Source organism: Rhinopithecus roxellana, chromosome 6, assembly GCF_007565055.1.
Source record: "Rhinopithecus roxellana isolate Shanxi Qingling chromosome 6, ASM756505v1, whole genome shotgun sequence".
NCBI classification, from domain to species: Eukaryota; Metazoa; Chordata; class Mammalia; order Primates; family Cercopithecidae; genus Rhinopithecus; species Rhinopithecus roxellana.
This window is the reverse complement of record NC_044554.1, coordinates 96,593,751-96,615,981: the sequence shown is the minus strand read 5'-3', so window position 1 is coordinate 96,615,981 and position 22,231 is coordinate 96,593,751. Positions and strand designations below refer to the sequence as shown.

The following is a 22,231-nucleotide window of genomic DNA, read 5'->3' as shown; positions in this document are numbered from 1 at the left end:
GCCCGCCGTGTGGCCCCAGCAGCCGTGTTGAGCATCTCATTACGTGGCAATCACTCGTGTTCCCCAACACGGCAGCGGGAGCCATATGCTGGCTCCCGCGCGCCGGCAACACTAATGTCATCCGTCGCGGGCTCCTCCTGTCTGGGTAGGGGGTGGTTGTGTCAATATTTCCCTTCCAGATTCTTCAGGGGGCGGAACTGATGGCAAAGCCCCAGACCTGGGCTCAGCGGTGGGGAGCGGGGCAGGTTGGGGGCAGAGATTGCCCATCTGGGGGCCGGGCGCAGTGGCTCATGCCTGTCATCCCAGCGCTTTGGGAAGCCATGGTGGGAGGATCACCAGAGGCCGGGGGTTCAAGACCAGCCTGACCAACATAGTGAGACCTCCCGTCTCTACCAAAAAAAAATTTTAAACCAGGCTGGGCACAGTGGCTCATGCCTGTAATCCCAGCACTTTGGGAGGCGGAGGCGGGCGGATCACCTGAGGTCAGGAGTTCGAGGCCAGCCTGGCCGACATGCTGGAACCCTGTCTCTACTAAAAATACAAAAATGAACTGGGTATGGTAAAACACGCCTGTAATCCCAGTTACTCGGATCCTGAGGCATGAGAATCACTGGAACCTGGTGCAGTGAGCCAAGATCATGGCACTGCACTTCAGCCTGGTGACGGAGTGAGACTCTGTCTCAAAAAATACGAATAAATAAAAAATAAAAATTAGAAGATTAACCACACACCTGGGGTCTTAGCTACTTGCAGGCTGAGGTGGGAGGATTGCTTGAGCCCAGAAGGTTGAGGCTATAGTGAGCTATGATTGTACCCCTGCACTCCAACCTGGGCGACAGAGCGAGACCCTATCTCTACAAAAAAAAAACCAAACATAACAGATTGCCCATCAGGGAAAGTATCCACAAGGCCCAGAAAAATCTGTGTTGGCCTCATGTGCCAGTCCCCCACAGTAACACACCATTTCCTGCCTCCTAGCCTTTACCTGTGCTGTGCCCTCTGCCTGGCACAGTCTTTTCACATTTTAGGGACAAATTCCTAATTGTTCTTTATCTTGGGAGTCACCTCCTCCAGGAAGCCTTTGGGTCCCCAGGAAGGCCTGGGTACCCTGATGGTTCCCTCTCTGTGACACCTTGGGAACTTGATACGCCTTGCCTGCCGCTGTCTCCCTGAGGGCCAGGACTGCACCCAACCCCTCTCTTTGTCCTTAGCACCCAGGACAGAGTCAGGCTCATAGCAGATGTCAGGCCACCACACTCTGGAAAGAAAACGCAAATGGTAGGCGCTGTGGCTCACGCCTGTCATCCCAGCACTTGGAGAGGCCGAGGCGGGTGAATCACTTGAGCTCAGGAGTTCGAGACCAGCCTGGACAACATGGTGAAACCCCGTCTCTACAAAAACACAAAAATTAACCGGGCGTGGCATGGTGGCATGCACCTGTAGTCCTAGATACTTTGGGAGGCTGAGGCAGGAGAATCACTTGAACACGGGAGGCGGAGGTTGCAGTGAGCCAAGATCACGCCACTGCGCTCCATCTAGCCTGGGTGACAGTGAGGCTTTCTCTCAAAAAAAAGAAAAATCATTAAGAAAAGAATTTAGAAAGAAAGAAAAAAGAAGGGAGGATAATTCCAAGGAAGAAACAGTCTCAATAGGCTGGGAAGTCAAAGGTGGCTTCATGGACGAGGTGCCCTGTGACCATGGCTGGGGCAGCCTCTGCATGTGGGCTGGGCCTTCCACATTGGGATGGGGCTGAGCAAGACTCTGGAGGCCTTAATGAGAAGGCTGGGATAGCCGGCTGCCTTTGATGTGGCCACGCTCGCCCAGCCAGGCCTCCTCGCTCCTCAGAGCTGCAAAGGGCTGTCTGCACCTGCCCCTGAGTCTCTCCCCGCCCCAGGCAGGTGTGAGCCAGGTGGAGGTTGGGGGAGGGGAACCAGGGAGGAGCCGGCTCTGCCTGCCTTGGGAGGGTTCTGCCCAGGCCACTGTTCTGGCCTGTCCCACGCCCTGGACTTTCCAAAATGCCAAGCCTTTTCCAAATGTCAGTTCCTGAGTCGCATCCAAAGAGTGTTGGGTGTGGAGTGGTCAAGACCTTGTTCCCCACAAAGCCAGAGCTCCCTCTGGGGAGCTGCGCGGGGGAGAAGGCAGCGCCCAGGAGTACTGGGGACCCCCAGGATGGTGGGGACAGGGTCTGGCAGCCCAAGGCATCCCACAGACTGTGGGTGAGCAGCCCCTGCTCCCAGCTCTACCAGCCACCAAATCTGGGTGAACTGGGCCAGTGCGGGCGGTGCAGAGGGGGAAGAAACAGAAACATGAGAACTGGGGGAAACATTAGGCTTCAGGAAGCCTTGAGGACACGTCCTCTGGGAAGATGCTGGGACCAGGTGAGGGGCCGAGGACGGTGTAAGGTGGTACTGCATGAAGGCAGCCCCTTCCCAAGGGGCAATAGCAGGGTTTGGGTTCGGCCCTCTGTCCACTGAATCTCCCTGCTGCTGAAAAAACAGGCCCCGATAAACCAGATGAACCGGACTGAGACGAATTCACAGGCACTCAAAGGACCAGTCGCTCAAGGGCTGGGGCTGGGGGTGGCTGCTGATGTGGGAGGTGGAGGGGTGTGGGGAGAGATGCCTTGCCAGCTGTTGAGATTTCGAGGGTTTAATTTGACAATGAGCTAAGTGTGACTTCTCAGTGGGATCTGGATGCCAAAGCCACCAACGCAGACCTGGGCCGCTGCGTCAACAGGAAAACAATGTCAGAGGCACCCGAGGGAGGGCCCAGGCAGGGCTGGAGGGAGGTCCAGCTCTGGGTTGGCACTTACAGGAACATGGACAAAGCATGGTGTGGCCAGAGAACCAGGGCTAGGGCAGGGAGGGGCCTGAGGAACAACCAGGAGATATGGGAGCCTGGAGGGAGGACAGTGTGTCCAGGCCCCATCCATGGTCACACGAGGAGGCAAGAGTGAAGTGGATACTCAGGCCAGGGGAAGGGTGACCCGTAAAAGTACTTGCTTAAGGCCAGGAGCGGTAGCTCATGCCTGTAATCTCAGCACTTTGGGAGGCTGAGGCAGGAGGATCACTTGAGCCCAGGAGTTCGAGATCAGCCTGGGCAACATAGCAAGACCCCATCTCTCCAAAAAATACAAAATAAATAGCTGGGCATAGTAACGCACGCCTGTAGTCCTAGCTACGCAAAAGCCTGAGGCAGGAGGATCACTTTAGCCAGAAGTTGAGGCTGCAGTGAGCAATGATTGTGCCACTGCACTTCAGCCTGGGCTGTTAGCAAGACCCTGTCTCTAAAAAAGAAAGAAAGTACCAGCTTGTATTAGGAACGTAGTAGGTGCTTCAAAAGCATTTGGTGTGGGGCCGGATGCAGTAGCTCACGCCTGTAATCCCAGCACTTTGGGAGGCTGAGGCGGGTGGATCACCTGAGGTCAGGAGTTCAAGACCAGCCTGGCCAACATGGTGTCTCTACTAAAAATACAAAAAATTATCTGGGCATGGCAGTGCACACCTGTAATCCCAGCTACTCGGGAGGCTGAGGCAGGGAGAATCGCTTGAACCCGGTTGGCAGAGGTTGCAGTGAGCCAAGATTATGCCACTGCACTCCAGTTTGGGCAACAGAGCAAGACTCCGTTGCGGGGGAAAAAAAAGTATTTGGTGAATGAATGAATGAAAACGTGGAGCTGGGGTGGAAGTGAATGACTGAAATGGCACAAGTCTGGAAAAATAGAGCAAGTAACCTGGGCATGAGCCTGGATTCTGTCGCTTGGCTGTTGGCAGAGCCGTGAGCTTCTGGGATGCGTCTTGTTTATGGCACTGGTAAATGGAGAGCGTGCTGAGCTCCTCCCTGGAAGAAGGGACACACCTGTGCAACCTGTGCAACCACTCACCTGCCAACAGACAACCTCAGGCTTGGGCACTTCCTTTAGCCATTTGTATATTCACCATGCAGAAAGCACTTAGTGTGTGCCCAGCCCCATTGAGGTCGCAGTGGCAAGGCAGAAAACAAAACCCCTGCTCTGTTTTAGACAGTCTCGCTCTGTCGCCCAGGCTGGAGTGTAGTGGTGCAATCACAGCTCACTGCATCTTCGAACTCCTGGGCTCAAGCGATCCTCCCACCTCAGCCTGCCAAGTAGCTGGGACTACAGGCATGCTCCACCACGCCCAACTAATTTTTTGTATTTTTATAGAGATGGCTTCTTACTGTGTTGCCCAGGCTGGTCTTGAACTCCTGGGCTCAAGCATTCTCCAACTGCTGTGGCCTTCCAAAGTGCTGGGATGACAGGCATGAGCCACCAGACCTGGCCAAAACCCCTGTTTTTCTGCAGCTTCCTTTCTAGACAGTGAGCACACGTAGAGATGAGTGTGGATGTAGTGTCAGGTGGTGACCAGTGGATGACTGACACAGCAGAGGAGGGAATGAGGGATGGAGAAGGCTGTGTTAGGTTGCCAAGGTGCTATTTGAGCAAATACCTGAAAGGAGGGAGTGAGGGAGGGAGAGAGGAAGGAAGGAAAGATGGGCGGATGGGTGGATGGTTGGATGGATGGATGGATGGATGTTTGTGGATTTCTGGGAGAAAGGGATCTGAGCAGACAGAAGAGCAAGTACAAAGGCATTGAACTGCGTGTATGCTCCTGGCAGGTAGGGGAAGCACCAAGGGGGTGGCAGGGGTAGGGGGAGCACACAGAGGCATGAAGGGGGCAGATGAGGTCAGAGGTGATGAAGTCACATAGGTAGGACTTTGGTTGTCACCAAATCAGATGGGAGCCACTGGACATTTTTTATTTTATTTTTTTAGAGACAGGGTCTCACTCTGTTGCCCAGGCTGGAGTGCAGTGGCACGATCTTGGCTCACTGCAGCTTCAGACTCCTAGGCTCAAGTGATTCTCCTGCCTCAGCCTCCCGAGTAGCTGGGACTACAGGCATGCACCACCACACCTAGCTTTTTATATTTTACTTTCTGCAGAGATGAGGTCTTGCTATGTTGTCTAGGCTGGTCTTTTTTTTTTTTTTTTTTTTTTTTTCCCGAAACGGAGTCTTGCTCTGTCACCCAGGCTGGAGTACAGTGGTGCGATCTCGGCTCACTGCAAGCTCCACCTCCCAGGTTCACACCATTCTCCTGCGTCAACCTCCTGAGTAGTTGGGACTACAGGCGCCCGCCACCATGCCCGGCTGATTTTTTTTTTTTTTTTTGTATTTTTAGTAGAGACAGGGTTTCACCGTGTTAGCCAGGGTGGTCTCGATCTCCTGACCTTGTGATCCGCCCGCCTCGGCCTCCCAAAGTGCTGGGATTACAGGCGTGAGCCACCGCACCCGGCCCCAGGCTGGTCTTGAACTCCTGGGCTCAAGCCATCTGCCCACCTCAGCCTCCCAGAGTGCTGGAATTACAGGCATGAGGCACCGCACCCAGCCCAGCCAATTTCCTAACAGAAAAGTGACATGATTTTGACATTTCTGCAGGACCCCTGTGGCCGCTACATGGCCAGAGTGGAGTGGGGACGGTGGAAGGTGATGGTGACCGCAGCCCCTGGGTCCTGTGCGTGCAGCAGCCTGTCTCACACTCAGTCTTGCCATTTGGTTGTCTTTCCAGCGGAAGCCCTGGGCCTGGACCACATGGTCCCCGTGCCCTACCGGAAGATCGCCTGTGACCCAGAGGCTGTGGAGATTGTGGGCATCCCGGACAAGATCCCCTTCAAGCGCCCCTGCACTTACGGAGTCCCCAAGCTGAAGCGGATCCTGGAGGAGCGTCATAGCATCCACTTCATCATTAAGAGGTGCGGGTGGGGCTGGGCACGGTGGCTCATGCCTGTAATCCCAGCACTTTGGGAGGCCGAGGTGGGCAGATCACAAAATCAGGAAATCGAGACCATCCTGGCTGACACGGTGAAACCCATCCCTACTAAAAATACAAAAATGTAGCCGAGCGTGGTGGGCGCCTGTAGTCCCAGCTACTCGGGAGGCTGAGGCAGGAGAATGGCGTGAACCCGGGAGGCGGAGCTTGCAGTGAGCCGAGATAGCGCCACTGCACTCCAGCCTGGACGGCAGAGTAAGACTCCATCTCAAAAAAAAAATTAAAATTTAAATCTAAAAAAAAAAAGGGAAAAGGGACAATGATGTTCCCCCCACCCAAGTTTTCCTAACATAAAATGAAAAAGTAGATGAAACACACCTGACATGTAGCAGATGTTTAATAAGCATAAGGTGTTTTTTCATTGACCTCATTTCCCTCATGAATTAAAACATCATTCAGTGCATCGGTGCACATGAAGCCGTTTCCGACCTGGGCGTCCTTGGGCAAGTTACTTAACCACTCTGTGCCTCATTTACATAAAACAGGCCTGATACCAGCCGAGGCAACATGGCGAGACCCTGTCTCTGAAAAATTTTGTTTTTTTTTTTTTTTTTTTTTTTTTTTTGAGACGGAGTCTCGCTCTGTCGCCCGGGCTGGAGTGCAGTGGCCGGATCTCAGCTCACTGCAAGCTCCGCCTCCCGGGTTCCCGCCATTCTCCTGCCTCAGCCTCCGGAGTAGCTGGGACTACAGGCGCCCGCCACCGTGCCCGGCTAGTTTTTTGTATTTTTTAGTAGAGACGGGGTTTCACCGTGTTAGCCAGGATGGTCTCGATCTCCTGACCTCGTGATCCGCCCTTCTCGGCCTCCCAAAGTGCTGGGATTACAGGCTTGAGCCACCGCGCCCGGCCTGAAAAATATTTTAAAAATTAACCAGGCATGGTGGCAGGTGCCTGCAGTCCCAGTTACTGTAATCCCAGTTCTTTGGGAGACCGAGGCAGGCGAATCACCTGAGGTCAGGAGTTCGAGACCCGCCTGGCCAACATGGTGGAACCCCGTCTCTACTAAAAATACAAAAATTAGCCAGGTGTGGTTGCACATGCCTGTAATCCCAGCTACTCAGGAGGCTGAGGGAGGAGAATCCCTTGAACCCGGGAGGTGGAGGTTCAAGGGGGACCTAGCAGGAAATGAGAACACAGGCAAAAACGCCAGTCATGGGAGGCAGAGCCAGGGCTGCGAGGCTGGCGATGACTTCTGTTTTCACACTGAGACGCCTCACTCCCCTGCCGAGCTCACGCCACTGCATGCCAGCCTGGGCGACAGAGCAAGACTCCATCGAAAAAAAGAAATTAATTAATTTATGTAATTAAAGTACAACAATTAGCAGGGCATGGTGGCGCACGTCTGGCGTCCCAGCTACTCAGGAGTCTGAGGCAGGAGAATCGCTTGAACCCTGGAGGCAGAGGTTGCCGTGAGCCGAGATCGTACCACTGCCCTCCAGCCTGGTGACAAAGTGAGACTCTGTCTCCAAAAATACGAATATAAATAAATGGTTTGGGATGTTTTGAGACTCCGACATGCCCTCTCCTGCCTGCATGTGTGCTCAGTGCCCAGGTCTGAAGCTGTAGCTATGCATGTGCCATTCAGTGACCACCACCGAAGGGGACCTGGGGCATCCCCGCGAGCCCCGGGAGAGCCCTCCAGCCTGCACCGTTCTCATGCCTGTCTCTCTTCTCTCCCCAGGATGTTTGATGAGCGAATTTTCACAGGTATGTGGGGACCATCTAGTCCATTCTGAAGTTTCCAGGTTGATCCCCCAACAGAAGCCGAGCCGCTACCGCCCTGGACTTGGTCCCCCTGAGCGCCTCCCCTCAGACAGGGAGGGAGGCTGGGCTCTGGCTTCTGTGTCCTGGGACAGAAACGAGTCCCGGGCTCCTAGGTGCTGACAGACTGTCAGGAAAACCCCTACCAGCTTCGAATGCCCTGGACAGATAGTACTAAAGCTGAACACTAACCTGTGCCAGGTTAGTGACCCTGTACCTGTACCAGGCTCTCTCCGAAGCTGCCAGCATGTTTTATTTTAATCTGATTCCAACAATACTATGAAGGTGGCTCCACTCCTATCCTCACGTGCAGACAGAGGAACGGAAGCCTGGCTGGTGGGCACGGGTCCCTGCTGCATGCCCAGCAGTGTGACTCCAGAGCTCATGCAGTGGCCCGTGGGCCAGCACACCTGTCCCAAGAGGAAGATGCGGGCTCTTCCCGGGGCAGCAAAAGCATCACGGATCTTGGGGGGCCATGTACCTGGCACCCCAGTTCCGGTCCCGCCTCCCACCAGCTCTGTGACTTTGGGCAAGATCTTATGGTCTTCGGTTTCCACATCTGTGACATGGGGATGATAATAGCGCCTTCCTCTGGACTCCTGGCACGATGAAATGAGAACCTGGTCCCGAGATGCAGCCGTGGGGAAGCCCTGGCCCTTTTCTACGGGCTCAGCCCCCATAGTATGTTGGAGGGCAGGAGAACCATCTCTGGTTGCTGCCTCCCCTTCCTCCTGCCCCTTGCTTTCCCAAATCTCTGGCCGCCTCTGGCACTAGGGCTGCTGTTCCTCCTTCTGGTGGCAGTCTCTCCCCAGGACCCGTTCCTGGCTGTTGGCTGGACATGGCACCCACAAGGATGGGCAGAGGCCAGGTCCTATCCCCGGGATTCCCCCAGCTTCACACGGAGACCTTTGCCCAGGGGCCCTGCAGCAAGAGGAGGCCAGAGGGCCTTCACCCTGACCTCCCTGTCTTTCCCCACAGGGAACAAGTTTACCAAAGACACCACGAAGCTGGAGCCAGCCAGCCCGCCAGAGGACACCTCTGCAGAGGTCTCTAGGGCCACCGTCCTTGACCTTGCTGGAAATGCTCGGTGAGGCCCCGCCCCGGCCCCTGAGGCCCACAGCCAGCCCTGCTCTGGGTTGAGGCTGTGTTACCTGCAAGGGGGGACCCAGGGCAGCTCCCACCACACCACCACCCCTCAAAGGTGTAAAGGAAGGGCAAAGGAAGACAGACTCCACCTACTTCCCTCTGCCTAGAGGACACTCACCTGAAGAACTCTTCTGCCCCCAACATCTAGCCAGATGTCACCTCTCTCAGAAGCCTCTAAATAAATGCCCACACTAGGCCAGGTGCAGTGGCTCACACCTATAATCCCAGCACTTTGGTAGGCCAAGGCAGGCGGATCTCTTGAGGCAGGAGTTCAAGACCAGCCTGGGCAACATGGTGAAACCCAATCTCTACTAAAAACACAAAAATTAGCCGGGTGAGATTGCACTGCTGTACTCCAGCCTGGGTGACAGAGCTAGACTCTGTCTCAAAATAAATACACACCCACACCCGGCCGGGCTTGGTGGCTCACTCCTGTAATCCCAGTGCTCTGGGAGGCCAAGGAGGGTGGATCTCTTGATCCCAGGAGTTTGAGACCAGCCTGGGCAACATAGTGAGACCCTTGTCTCTACAGAAAATAAAAAGTAAGCTGGGTGTGGTAGCTGGTACCTGTGGTCCCAGCTACTTGGGAGGCTGAGGTGGGAGGATTGCTTGAGTCTGGGAGGTCAAGGCTGCAGTGAACTATGATCGCACCACTGCACTCCACTCCAGCCTGGGCAACAGAGTAAGACCTTGTTTCAGAAATACAAACATGCAGCTGGGCGTGATGGCTTACGCCTGTAATCCCAGCACTTTGGGAGGCTGAGCCAGGCAGATCACCTGAGGTCAGGAGTTCGAAACCAACCTGGCCAACATGGCGAAACCCTGTCTCTACTAAAAATACAAAAATAATTAGCCAGGTATGGTGGTGCATGCCTGTAGTCCCAGCCACTCGGGAGGTTGAGGCAGGAGAATTGCTTGAACCCTGGAAGCAGAGGTTGCAGTGAGCCAAGATTGTGCCACTGCACTGCAGCCTGGGCAACAGAGCAAGACTTCATCTCAAAAAAATAAATAAATACATGGATGCATATATACATATACATACATACCTACATGCATACGTACATACCAACACCAGGTTCAACGCCTGTCCTGAGTGCCCACCAGACCCTGCCCCCAGCACTCAGCTTGGCTACCATCCACCAACACCCCCTAAGCACGTTCTGACCTCTTAGGGGCAGGGGTGGGCCGTTTATCCCAGAATCCTCACATCATATCAGGGCTCTCCCTGCAGTTCTCTGGGAGGGAGGGAATCAACCAAATCATGCATCCCAGGGTCCCTGCCACCTTCATTCCCCAGCCCCCTCCCCAGATTCTTAACCCTTTCCAGGCCCTGCAGGTCTCAGTCCCCCACAAGCAGGGATACTGTGTCAAGGCCAGGAGCCCCAGAGCTCCCAGATGGTGAAGAAGGGGGATCCCCAGATGGTTCACCCCAGGAGAGTGAGCAGGTGCCTGGCTCGGCCACCCCTGGAGATTGTGGTCCCTGGAGACAGGGCACGGGGAATCTCTCTCCCTGGTGGAGGTGGGGAGCACCATCCTGGAGGGCCAGGGGGTGATGGGGCAGGGATGCCTTCTGCAGTGGTGACTGCGGTGGGCCCCGACTGCCTGGAGGGGCAAGGCTGGGGCAGGGTGGCCCTGGACTTGGCTGACAGATGTCATTTCCTGCTTCCCTTCACAGGTCAGACAAGGGCAGCATGTCTGAAGACTGTGGGCCAGGTGAGAAGGAACAGGGCCCACTTTATGTGTCACGGGCTGGGAGGGCAACCATCAGCCCTACCCGGCAGCCTTGGGGAGGAGCTCAACTCAGCCCATGAGCCTGGAGTGCTAACGAGCCTCCTCTGCCCCCCTGCATCCCCCAGGCCTCGCCGCGCCGAGGTGCAAGGCATGCTGGGAGCTTACTGGGGTTGGGGGCATGGAGACCTGGGTGCTGGCATCACCACTGCCTCCTGTTGATGCCCAGACTCAGGCTCCAGGCTCTTGGACCACCAACCTCCCCTCTGGGGGGAACTCCATCACCGGATCTGTAAATTGGAGCCCCTAAGCCTGGCCTGAGGGTGCCCCAACCACCAGTTCCAGTCTGGGCAGGAGCCAGGGGTCTGACATGACTTGTCCTAGGTAGGGCCTCACTAACAAGTTACAGACGGCAGAATGTTCTGGAAAGACTCACTCTGCCCAGTCAGGTTCATGCCAGACTTGACCAGATCTTTCCTTTCCTCCTTGCAGGAACCTCCGGGGAGCTGGGCGGGCTGAGGCCTATCAAAATTGAGCCAGAGGATCTGGACATCATTCAGGTCACCATCCCAGGTAAGGGACGGGCGTCTGACCACCCCCTGCAGAAATGAGGGCCGGACCGTTAGCCTCCCAAGGGTCAGCCCTGGTGAAGAAGAGGCCTCCAGGCCACTGTTTCTCTCCGTGGATTCTGAGAGCTACTAGGATATTGTGAATGCTTTTTCTGGCCACATCTGCCCCCTATGTTGTGAATCAGTGTTCTCAGCTCTGACCTTCCAGAAGGCCCCCTCAAACTTCACCTCCTTGGCTTAGCTCCCCTGGGATTTGTGAGGCTGGAGAGAAGAAAAAGGCATGGGCGTGAGAGGCTCCAAGTTTGACCCTACCCCCTGCCAAGCCTCATTTTCCACATCTTCAGAGGAGACGGTAGTTTGGGGCCCTGGAGCCTCAGTATGGGGTGACCGTTAGAAGCCAAGACAGTGCCGGGCACAGTGGCTCATGCTTGTAATCCCGGCATTTTGGGTGGCTGACACAAGAGGATTGCTTGAGGCCAGGAGTTCAAGACCAGCCTGGGCAACATAGCGAGACCCCCATCTCTACGAAAAATACAAAAAATTAGCCAGATGTGGTAGTGTGTGCCTGTAGGTGTAACTACTCAGGAGGCTGAGGCAGGAGGATCACTTGAGCCCAAGAGTTGGAGGCTGCAGTGAGCTGTGGTCACACCACTGCACTCCAGCCTGGGCAACACAGTGAGACCCTATCTCAAAAAACAGAAATGGCCAGGCAAGGTGGCTTACACCTGTAATCCCAGCACTTTGGGAGGCCGAGGTGGGCGGATCACCTGAGGTCAGGAGTTAGAGACCAGCCTGGCCAACATGGTGAAATCCCATCTCTACTAAAAATACAAAAATTAGCCAGGCGTGGTGGCTCACACCTGTAGTCCCAGCTACTTGGGAAGCTGAGGCAGGAGAATCACTTGAACCCCGGAGGGGGAGGTTACAGTGAGCCAAGATGGCACCACTGCACTCCAGTCTGCACAAAAGAGTGAGACTCCATCTCGAACAAAAAAAAAAAAGAGAGAGATAAAGGAAAGGACCCTTGTCTGCTGGGAGACTGGGCTGGGTGGTCCCTGAGGGACTGTGACAGGAGTATGACAGGCAGAAGACACCCGTGTCATTTGGAGTTTCATCTTCAGACCCCTCGCCAACCTCTGAGGAAATGACAGACTCGATGCCTGGGCACCTGCCATCAGAGGATTCTGGTTATGGGATGGAGATGCTGACAGGTAAGAAATGGACCTGGGCTGGTGGTGCTTGGGACTTATCTCTCCAGGGAGCAAAGGGAAAGAGGTGGGCCAGGCAGTCCCCAGGCTTTTCTTGGTGTTGAGCGCCTCTAGTAGAGGAAACCTGATATACGCCTGACCCCAATCCAAGGTTGGGTTCCTTTTGGAAACCTCAAGCAGGCTCTATTTATTTATTTATTTATTTATTTAGAGATGGAGTTTATTTATTTAGGCTGGAGTGCAGTGGCGCGATCTCGGCTCACCGCAACCTCTGCCTCCCGGGTTCAAGCAATTCTCCTGCCCCAGCCTCCTGAGTAGCTGGGATTATGGGCATGTGCCACCACGCCCGGCTAATTTTGTATTTTTAGTAGAGGCGGGCTTGCGCCATGTTGGTCAGGCTGGTCTTGAACTCCCGATCTCAGGTGATCCACCTGCCTCGGCCTCCCAAAGTGCTGGGATTGCAGGCATGAGCCACCGTGCCCAGCCATAGGCTCCATTTATAACAAGGAACCACCTGTTGGGATTAATTTGTCCATTTCTTCCAACAACTATTTATTGAGCATCTGTTGTGTACCAGGTCCTGTGTAAGGGGCTGGAGACAAAGCAGTGAAGCAAGCAGAAGTCCCCACCTCCTGGGGTGCACATCCTCATGTGAAGAGATAGATGGATAGTAAACAAATAAGTAAAATAGGCAGGCTAAGGTGGCTCGTGCCTGTAATCCCAGCACTTTGGGAGGCCAAGGCTAGGGATTACTTGAGGCGGGAGTTCGCGATCACCCTGGGCAACATAGAGAGACCCATCTCTTATATTTTTTGAGATGGAGCCTCACTCCGTTGCCCAGGCTGGAGTGCAGTGGTGCAGTCTCGGCTCACTGCAACCTCCACCTCCTGGGTTCAAGCAGTTCTCCTGCCTCAACCTGAGTAGTTGGGATTACAGGCACCTGCCACCATGCCTGGCTAATTTTTTTGTGTTTTTAGTAGAGACAGGATTTCACCACGTGGCCAGGCAGGTCTCAAACTCCTGACCTCAAATGATCCTCCTGCCTCGGCCTCCCAAAGTGCTGAGATTACAGGTGTGAGCCACCATGCCTTGCCTCAACAAATATTTATTGAGTACCTGCTGTGTAGTAGGTCCTGCATAAGGGGTTGGGGAAAAAGCAGTGGACCAAACAGGTGTCCCCACTTGATGGGGTACACATCCTCGTGTGGAGAGATAAACAGTAAGCAAATAAGTAAAATAGGCAGGGTGAGGTGGCTCACGCCTGTAATTCCAGCACTTTGGGAGGCCAAGGTGAGGGGCCTGCTTGAGGCCAGGAGTTTGAGACCAGCCTGGGCAACATAGCAAGACCCCATCTCTATAAGGTTTTTTTTTTTTTTTTTAATTGACACGGTGGCTCACACCTATAATCTCAACACTTTGGGAGGCCAAGTCAGGAGAATTGCCTCAGCCCAGGAGCTTGAGACCAGCCTGGGCAACATGGTGAAACCTTATCTCTACAAAAAATACACAAATTAGTTGGGCCTGGTGGTGCGTGTCTGTAGTCCTAGCTACTTGGGAGGCTGGGGTGGGAGGATTGATTGAGCCCAGGAGGTTGAGGCTGTGGTGAGCCATGATGGTGCCACTGAGCAAGACCCTGTCTTAAAATAAAGAGGTCAGGCGCATTGGCTGACACCTGTAATTCACCACTTTGAGAGGCCAAGGCGGGCAGATCACTTGAGGTTAGGAGTTCAAAACCAGCCTGGCCAGCATGGTGAAACCCCGTCTCTACTAAAAATACAAAAATTAGCTGGGTGTGGTGGCACATGCCTGTAGTCCCAGCTACTGAGGAGGCTGAGACAGGAGAATTACTTGAACCCAGGAGGCAGAGGTTGCAGTGAGCCAAGATTTTACCATTGCACTCCAGCTGGGGTGACAGAGCAAAACTCTGCCTCAAAATAAATAAATAAATAAATAAATAAATAAATAAATGGATAGATACAAATTTAGACAGGCGTGGTGGGACCTGTGTGTAGTCCCATCTACTCAGGAGGCTGAGGCAAGAGGATCCACTGAGCCCAGGAGTTAGAGCCTGCAGTGGGCTATGATGGTACCACCGCACTCCAGTCTGGGTGCCACAGCAAGACACCATCTCAAAAAAACAAAAATAGGCCAGGCATGAAGACTGAAGAATGCATAATCCCAGCACTTTGGAAGGCCAAGGCGGGCAGATCGCCTGAGGCCAGGAGTTCAAGATCAGCCTGGCCAACCTAGTGAAACCCCATCTCTGCTAAAAAAGACCAAAAAAAATTAGCTGGGCATAGTAGCAGGCACCTGCAGTCCCAGCTGCTTGGGACGCTGAGGCAGGAAAACCTCTTGAACCTTGGGAGGTGGAGTTTGCAGCTGAGATCACGCCACTGCACTACAGCCTGGGCAACAGAGTGAAACTCTCTCTCAAAAACAAACAAACAAAAATGGGCCACAAGGAAGGATGGTGAGGGTGTAACACTAAGCAAAAGAAGAAAAATTCGTTGTGCTTAGCTTACAACTGTGTTGCCAGTGTAATCACTGGAGAAAAACAAGGGTACAGCAAAACAGTAGCAGTGTTAGGCAAAATGATTTGTGTTTTTTATTTTCTAAGTCAGTTACGATGCACTTTTAATACTTTGGTAATGAAGAAAAAAACATCTGATTTGTCCAGCACAAACTGGGCATGACTAGACTTGACAGCAGTCTGTGGCGTAGCTAGCCAGAGAGTTTGGCTGACGCCAAGCTCAGGCTGAGATGACAGCATGGCGTGGCAGCTAAGGAATTGGCATGGTGCCCAGCTGGGTTTGAAGTGGCGTTAGAAAACCCCGTGGAAGCTTCCAGGCAGCACTCTCAGCCAGAGGCTCAGTGGCACTGCAGGGGCTGGGGGCCTTGGATGAGCACAGCATCATTGCTGTTTGTTTCACGGAGCAGAACACAGGCTCAGCAAGGCTCATCTACCTTCCCAAGGTCACACAGCGTTGAGCTGGAAAACATGTTTCCCATGCAGGGCTCCTTCCTAGGCACCCCAGTCAAACCTGATGAATTAAGAAAATTCTGACTGGGCATGGTAGCTCATGTCTATAATCCCAGCACTTTGGGAGGCCAAGGCGGGTGGATCACCTAAGATCAGGAGTTCAAGACCAGCCTGGCCAACATGGCAAAACTCCGTCTCCACTAAAAATACAAAATTAATTGGGCTTGGTCGTGTGCACCTGTTATCCCAGCTATTTGGGAGACTGAGGCAGGAGATTCACTTGAACCCAGGAGGCGGAGGTTGCAGTGAGCCAAGATCGCACCTTTGCACTCCAGCCTGGGTGACAAGAGTGAAACTGTCTAGAAAAAGAAAATTCTGGGCCGGGCGCGGTGGCTCAAGCCTGTAATCCCAGCACTTTGGGAGGCCGAGGCGGGCAGATCACGAGGTCAGGAGATCGAGACCATCCTGGCTAACACAGTGAAACCCCGTCTCTACTAAAAAATACAAAAAATTAGCTGGGTGAGGTGGCGGGCGCCTGTAGTCCCAGCTACTCAGGAGGCTGAGGCAGGAGAATGGCGTAAACCCGGGAGGTGGAGCTTGCAGTGAGCCGAGATTCGGCCACTGCACTCCAGCCTGGGCAACAGAGCGAGACTCGGTCTCAAAAAAAAAAAGAAAAAGAAAAAGAAAATTCTGATGGCGGGTGCCTGTAATCCCAGCTACTTGGGAGGCTGAGGCAGGAGAATCGCTTGAATCTGGGAGGTGGAGGTTGCAGTGAGCTGAGACTGAACCACTCACTACACTCCAGCCTGGGTGACAGAGCAAGACTCGGTCTCAAAAAGAACAAAACAACAACAAAAAAGAACATTCTGAGATGTCCAGGACCACCATGGATTAAAGGATTTTGCGTGTGTGTGCTTTTTCTGTTTACACATGCATGATATGAAACAGTTAAATGATATAGAACTGTGTAACACATTGAGCAGGTGCAGTGGCTCATGTCTATAATCCTAGCACTTTGGGAGGCCAAGGTGGGAGGATTGCTTGAGCCCAGGAGTTCGAGACCAGCTTGGGCAACATGGCGAAACCCTGTCTCTACAAAAAATTTTAAAAAGTAGCCAGCCGTGGTGGTGCATGCCTCTCCTCCCAGCTACTGAGGAGACTGAGGCAGGTGGATTGCTTGATCCCAGGAGTTTACAACCAGCCTGGGCAGCGTGGCAAGACCCCATCTCTACAAAAAATAAAACAATTAGCTGGATGTGGTGGTACCTACCTGTAGTCCCAGCTACTCGGGAGGCTGAGGTGGGAGGATTGCTTGAGCTCAAGAAGTTGAGGCTGTAGTGAGCTGTGATGGCACCACTGCACTCCAGCCTGGGCAACAGAGCAAGACCCCATCTCTTAAAACAAAAAACCATGTAACACATAAAGGAAAAAGCTCTAATCACACCCTCCTCAGGCAAGCAGTAGTATTCCTAGTATCTACCCTTTGTATGTTTTTATCTATGTGCTAACTCATGTGATGACTATTTTAAAACAAATTGTCCCATGTTCTCACCTGGATGGTTTTTTTTGCTTTGTTTTGTTTTGTTTTTTTGAGACGGAGTCTCACTCTGTTGCCCAGGCTGGAGTGCAGTGTCATGACCTCCGCCTCCCAGGTTCAGGTGATTCTCCTGCCTCAGCCTCCTGAGTAGCTGGGATTACAGGCATGCACCACCATGCCCAGCCAATTTTGGTATTTTTAGTAGAAACAGGGTTTCCCCATGTTGGCCAAGCTGGTCTCAAACTCCTGGCCTCAAGTGATCCACACACCTCGGCCTCCCAATGTGCTGGGATTACAGGCGTGAGCCACTGCACCTGGCCGAGGACTTTGTCTTGTTCCCACATGTCCTCAGTGTCTAGAACAGACTAGCTTGGGAGATGCATACAAAATGATCTCAGCCTACTTTCGTGTGAAGGCCAGGGTGGGCACCTGTACGGAATCGGGGTCTCTGATCTCATTGGAGTGTGTGCCATGCTTCAAAGTTGGGGGCCCCTGGCCTGCCATTCCCCAGCTCTCTGGTCTGACATCGGCAGTACGTGGCTTAGGAGATGATGAATGTGGCTTCCGGGCATCCTCTGTTCTCTTTTAGACAAAGGCCTGAGCGAGGACCCACGGCCTGAGGAGAGGCCCATAGAGGGTGAGGCCCTGTCTACTCCCACATTTCACTCCCACCCCCACCCTATCTCTCCTCCCCTGCCGTCCACCTCCCCTTGGCCTCTCGGTCTCTTCCTTCTCTCCACCCCATCTCTCTCCAGAACCCGGGTTTTGGAGTGGGAGTCCTGTGGGCTGCCTGAGGTGGGAGGAGATTTAATTAAGAACCTGTCTTCTAGAACCAGGAGGTACCTGGTCAAAGGTGCGAGCAGTTCCCACTGCTAAGGGAAATTGCAAGCCTTTGTTTTTATTACACACCCTGCTGCTTTCTGCAAAGGTTTTAAGGCTGGGAACTGAGCCTCCTCTATCTGGACAAGTAGAACAGAGCCCTGAAAGCACAAAATTGGCTTTGTGTCCAGCAGACACGCCCATTCTCAGGAACGTGAGAATTCTCTCCCTGCTGAGAATGGAAGTAGGACAGAGAGAGAGAGAGGCCACGGTGAGGGTGGGTCTGTTTCACCTCTGGAGTATCCTGGAATGGAATGAGTGAGTGTCAGAGGAGAGGTTTGTCACTTCCCCAAACCCAGCCTGGCAGGAGGAACCAGGAAGTCTTAACACAGTTCCACTGCCACCTGGTGGCGGCGTGCTCAATTTGCAGGCTTAGTGTGTACCCACTAGTTCTCAGTCACATACTATACTCACATACCAAGAAAGTCACATACCAAGAAAGACCCATCGTCATTCCTAGTCCACAGAACCTTCCAAATCTTCATTCAGCCTGGCAGTTCCCTAGATTTGGTTTCACAAAGAATGTGAGCCCAGGAATTGTGAACCTGTCTGCGTGTGCCATTTCTGAGGAAATAAGTTACCCACTGCCACCGCCCCAGCCTTCCCCCATTCCAAGATCCTACCACAGGGCCAATCTTGGTATCAGCAGAGCAGGAACATCAGCCTAGAAGCTGCCACTAAAGAGCCTCAACAGACTGACTTTTGCCTTCCAGACAGCCACGGTGATGTGATCCGGCCCCTGCGGAAGCAGGTGGAGCTGCTCTTCAACACACGATATGGTGAGCAAGAAGTGGGACAGGGTTGGGGGCATCCCGGCCCACCTCCAGCTGCCCTGTTTGCAGAAGGGCTTTGGACCTATCCCCTTGCCCGTTCCCATCCCAGCTGCTCTCTGGGCAGGGACAAGGGAGGGAGGGAAGAGAGGAGCTGGGACCCACCTTAAAAAAAAAAAAAGAAGAAGATAAGATAACATCAGTGGTGTGCCCGGAATGAGGCTAGGTGCTTCCCCATGTTCTTTTTTTTTTTTGAGACAGAGTCTCACTCTGTCGCCCAGGCACAATGTCAGCTCACTGCAACCTCCACCTCCCAGGTTCAAGCGATTCTCCTGCCTTACCCTCCCGAGTAGCTGGGATTACAGGTGCCTGCCACCACGCCTGGCTAATTTTTGGTTTTTTTTTTTGGTTGTTTCTTTTTTTTTTTTTTTTTTTTTGAGATGGAGTCTCGCTGTGTCGCCCAGGCTGGAGTGCAGTGGCCGGATCTCAGCTCATTGCAAGCTCCGCCCCCCGGGTTTACGCCATTCTCCTGCCTCAGCCTCCCAAGTAGCTGGGACTACAGGTGCCCGCCACCTCACCCGGCTAGTTTTTTGTATTTTTTAGTAGAGACAGGCTTTCACCGTATTAGCCAGGATGGTCTCGATCTCCTGACCTCATGATCCGCCCGTCTCGGCCTCCCAAAGTGCTGGGATTACAGGCTTGAGCCACTGCGCCCGGCCTCTTTTTTTTTTTTGAGACGGAGTCTCGCTCTGTCGCCCAGGCTGGAGTGCAGTGGCGCCATCTTGGCTTACTGCAAGCTCCACCTCCCAGGTTCATGCCATTCTCCTGCTTCAGCTTCCCGAGTAGCTGGGGCTACAGGCGCCCGCCACCTCACCCGGCTAGTTTTTTTGTATTTTTTAGTAGAGACGGGGTTTCACCGTGTTAGCCAGGATGGTCTCGATCTCCTGACCTCGTGATCCGCTCAGTCTCGGCCTCACAAAGTGCTAGGATTACAGGCTTGAGCCACCATGCCCGGCCAATTTTTGTATTTTTAATAGAGACAAGGTTTCACCATGCTGGCCAGGCTGGTCTCAAACTCCTGACCTCAGGTGATCCACCCGCCTTGGCCTCCCAAAATGCTGGGATTACAGGCGTGAGCCACCGTGCCCAGCCCCCCATGTTCTTGTATCCCATCTCGCAAAGTCCCCATGTCCTAAGTCCCACTTTACACATGAGGAGAACTGAGGCCTGGTAAAGGGGTGTGACTCGTCCAAGGCCCCACACTACTCGGTGGCAGAGATCGGGCTCATTCCAAGGCATGGGTGTTGGGCCACGCCAGCGTGTGGGGTTGCTTATGGTGGCAGGAGGGACACTCGGGGGTCCTTACTGGAAGGATGAGGCCCAGGTGGACTTGGGGGAAGCGATGCCGAATCTCAGCAGCCATTAGTGGTAGCTTCTGTGCTGCCTGGGCATGAGGGCGTGGACCCAGTGTGGGCTTTGGGGTATCCCTGGGTTGAGGTCTTGTCCCCTGGCTCTGCTATTTGGTGACTCTGTGACCTCAGACAAGTCACGTCCTCTCTGAGCTCCAGGTTCCTTTCCTGCAGGCTGGGGGACCATTCTTTCTACTTCCCAGGAAGGCTGCCAGGCCCTCAAAAGGGCTCTGGCAGCTTTGGCCCCCACACAGGCACGGGACACAGGGGTGGAGGTTCCTGGCCCCGTGGCACTGGGTGGCCCTACAGCAGCCATGTCTCCGCAGCCAAGGCCATTGGCATCTCAGAGCCCGTCAAGGTGCCGTACTCGAAGTTTCTGATGCACCCGGAGGAGCTCTTCGTGGTGGGACTCCCTGAAGGCATCTCCCTCCGCAGGCCCAACTGCTTCGGGATCGCCAAGCTCCGGAAGATTCTGGAGGCCAGCAACAGCATCCAGTTTGTCATCAAGAGGTAAGGCCCAACCAGGTCCACGGGAGACAGCACCAGGCCTGCTCAGCACCCAGGGGCAGGAGCAGCACCAAATTGCCATGAAGCGATTCTCATGCCTCAGCCACCCGAATAGCTGGGACCACAGGTGTGTGCTACGCACGGCTAATTTTTTGATTTTTTTCTGTTTGTTTGTTTTTAGAGATAGGGTCTGGCCACATTGCCCAGACTGTTCTCAAACTCCTGGACTCAAGCCATCTCCTGCCTCGGCCTCCCAAAGTGATTGTAGGCGTAAGCCACTGCACCTCGCCGCTATTTCTTTCTCTCTCTCTTTTTTTTTTTTTTGACAGAGTCTCACTCTCACTCTGTCTCCCAGGCTGGAGCGCAGTGGTGCGAACTTGGCTCACTGCAACCTCCGTTTCCTGGTTCAAGTAATTCTCCTGCCTCAGCCCCCTGAGTAGCTGAGACTACAGGTGCGTGTCACCATGCCCAGCTAATTTTTGTATTTTTAGCAGAGACAGAGTTTCACCATGTTGACCAGGCTGGTCTTAAACTACTGACCTCAAATGACCCAGCCACTTCAGCCTCCCAAAGTGCTGCGATTATAGGCATGAGCCACCGCACCGGGCCTTTCTTTTCTCTCTCTCTCTCTCTTTTTTTTTTTTTTTTTTTTTGGCAGCAAGGTGTTAGATAGGGTTTGGCTGCAGTTGGCAGACATGAGGCTCCCCAGGCCTGCCAGACCCAAAGCCACCGAGCTGACCCCTTCGCAGTCTCAGGAGAGCAGTGTTCAGTTTGTCCAGATGCAGAATGGGAACGTCCCATCAGCTCACGGGTTTTCCAGGCTGGCGTGTTGGTGTCCTGAGCCAGGAGCTGGAGGCAATGTCCCATCGTCCTAGGATGGGAAGGTCTGGCAGTGTCTTCTCCAGGCTCTTTCTGTTTCTTTGAGCGTGTTGTGTTTTTGCCAGTGAGGGCCCGGGGCAGCACCCATGGATACACCCTATGTGGGGTGGAGAGAAGGAAGAGACAGAGAGGCCAAGGAGAGGTGGATGGCAGGGGAGGAGAGATGGGGTGGGGACAGGAGTGAAATGTGGGGGTAGACAGGGCCTCACCCTCTACGGGCCTCTCCTCAGGCCGGGAGATTTCAGGAACAGTGGCTCAGGCCTATAATCCCAGCACTTTGGGAAGCTGAGGTGGGAGGATTGCTTGAGCCCGGGAGTTCAAGACCAGCCTGGGCAACATAGCAAGACTGTGTCACTACAAATTTTTTGTTTTTAAACTCTGGTGTGGCAGCACATGCCTGTAGTCTCAGCTACTCAGGAGGCCAAAGCAGAAGGATCACTTGAGGCCAGGAGTTCCAGACTAGCATGGGCAACATAACGAAACCCCATCTCCACAAAAAAAAATTTACATTAGCTGGGCATGGTGGTGCACACCTGTAATCTCAGCTACTCAGGAGGCTGGGGTAGGAGGATCACTTAAGCCCGGGAGGGGTTTGGAGGCTCCAGTGAGCTATGATTGCACCACTGTACTCCAGCCTGGGTAACAGAGTAAGACCCCTCCTCAAAAAAAAAAAAAAAAAAACAGGGAATAGGAGGATCATATTTCTATTTTGTGTTTGTTACTTCTGTGTTACTGTAATAGCATACATTTAGGCTTGGTTTACAGCTGGGCATGATGGCTTATGCCTGTAATCCCAGCACTTTGGGAGGCTAAGGTAGGCAGATCACTTGAGCTCAGGAGTTCGAAACCAGTCTGGCCAACATGGCGAGATCCCATCTCTGCTAAAAATACACAGATCAGCCAGGTGTGGTGGCTCACGCCTATAATCCCGGCTGTAATCTCCCTGTCATCAGGAGAGGCACAAGAATCACTTGAACCTGGGAGGCGGAGGTTGCATTGAACTGAGATCACGCCA

At 53.6% G+C, this 22,231-nt stretch overlaps 1 protein-coding gene across 1 annotated transcript in view; it reads left to right on the top strand.

Moving 5' to 3' along the window:
- The window catches only part of GTF2IRD1 (GTF2I repeat domain containing 1), a 140,033-nt gene that overhangs the window by 72,814 nt on the left and 44,988 nt on the right, over positions 1 to 22,231 (top strand). The window contains 9 exon segments of the mRNA XM_030932008.1: positions 5,585 to 5,768; positions 7,525 to 7,550; positions 8,583 to 8,691; positions 10,426 to 10,463; positions 10,971 to 11,051; positions 12,169 to 12,258; positions 17,362 to 17,409; positions 18,365 to 18,430; positions 20,157 to 20,340. Coding sequence (XP_030787868.1) covers positions 5,585 to 5,768; positions 7,525 to 7,550; positions 8,583 to 8,691; positions 10,426 to 10,463; positions 10,971 to 11,051; positions 12,169 to 12,258; positions 17,362 to 17,409; positions 18,365 to 18,430; positions 20,157 to 20,340 — 826 coding nt within the window.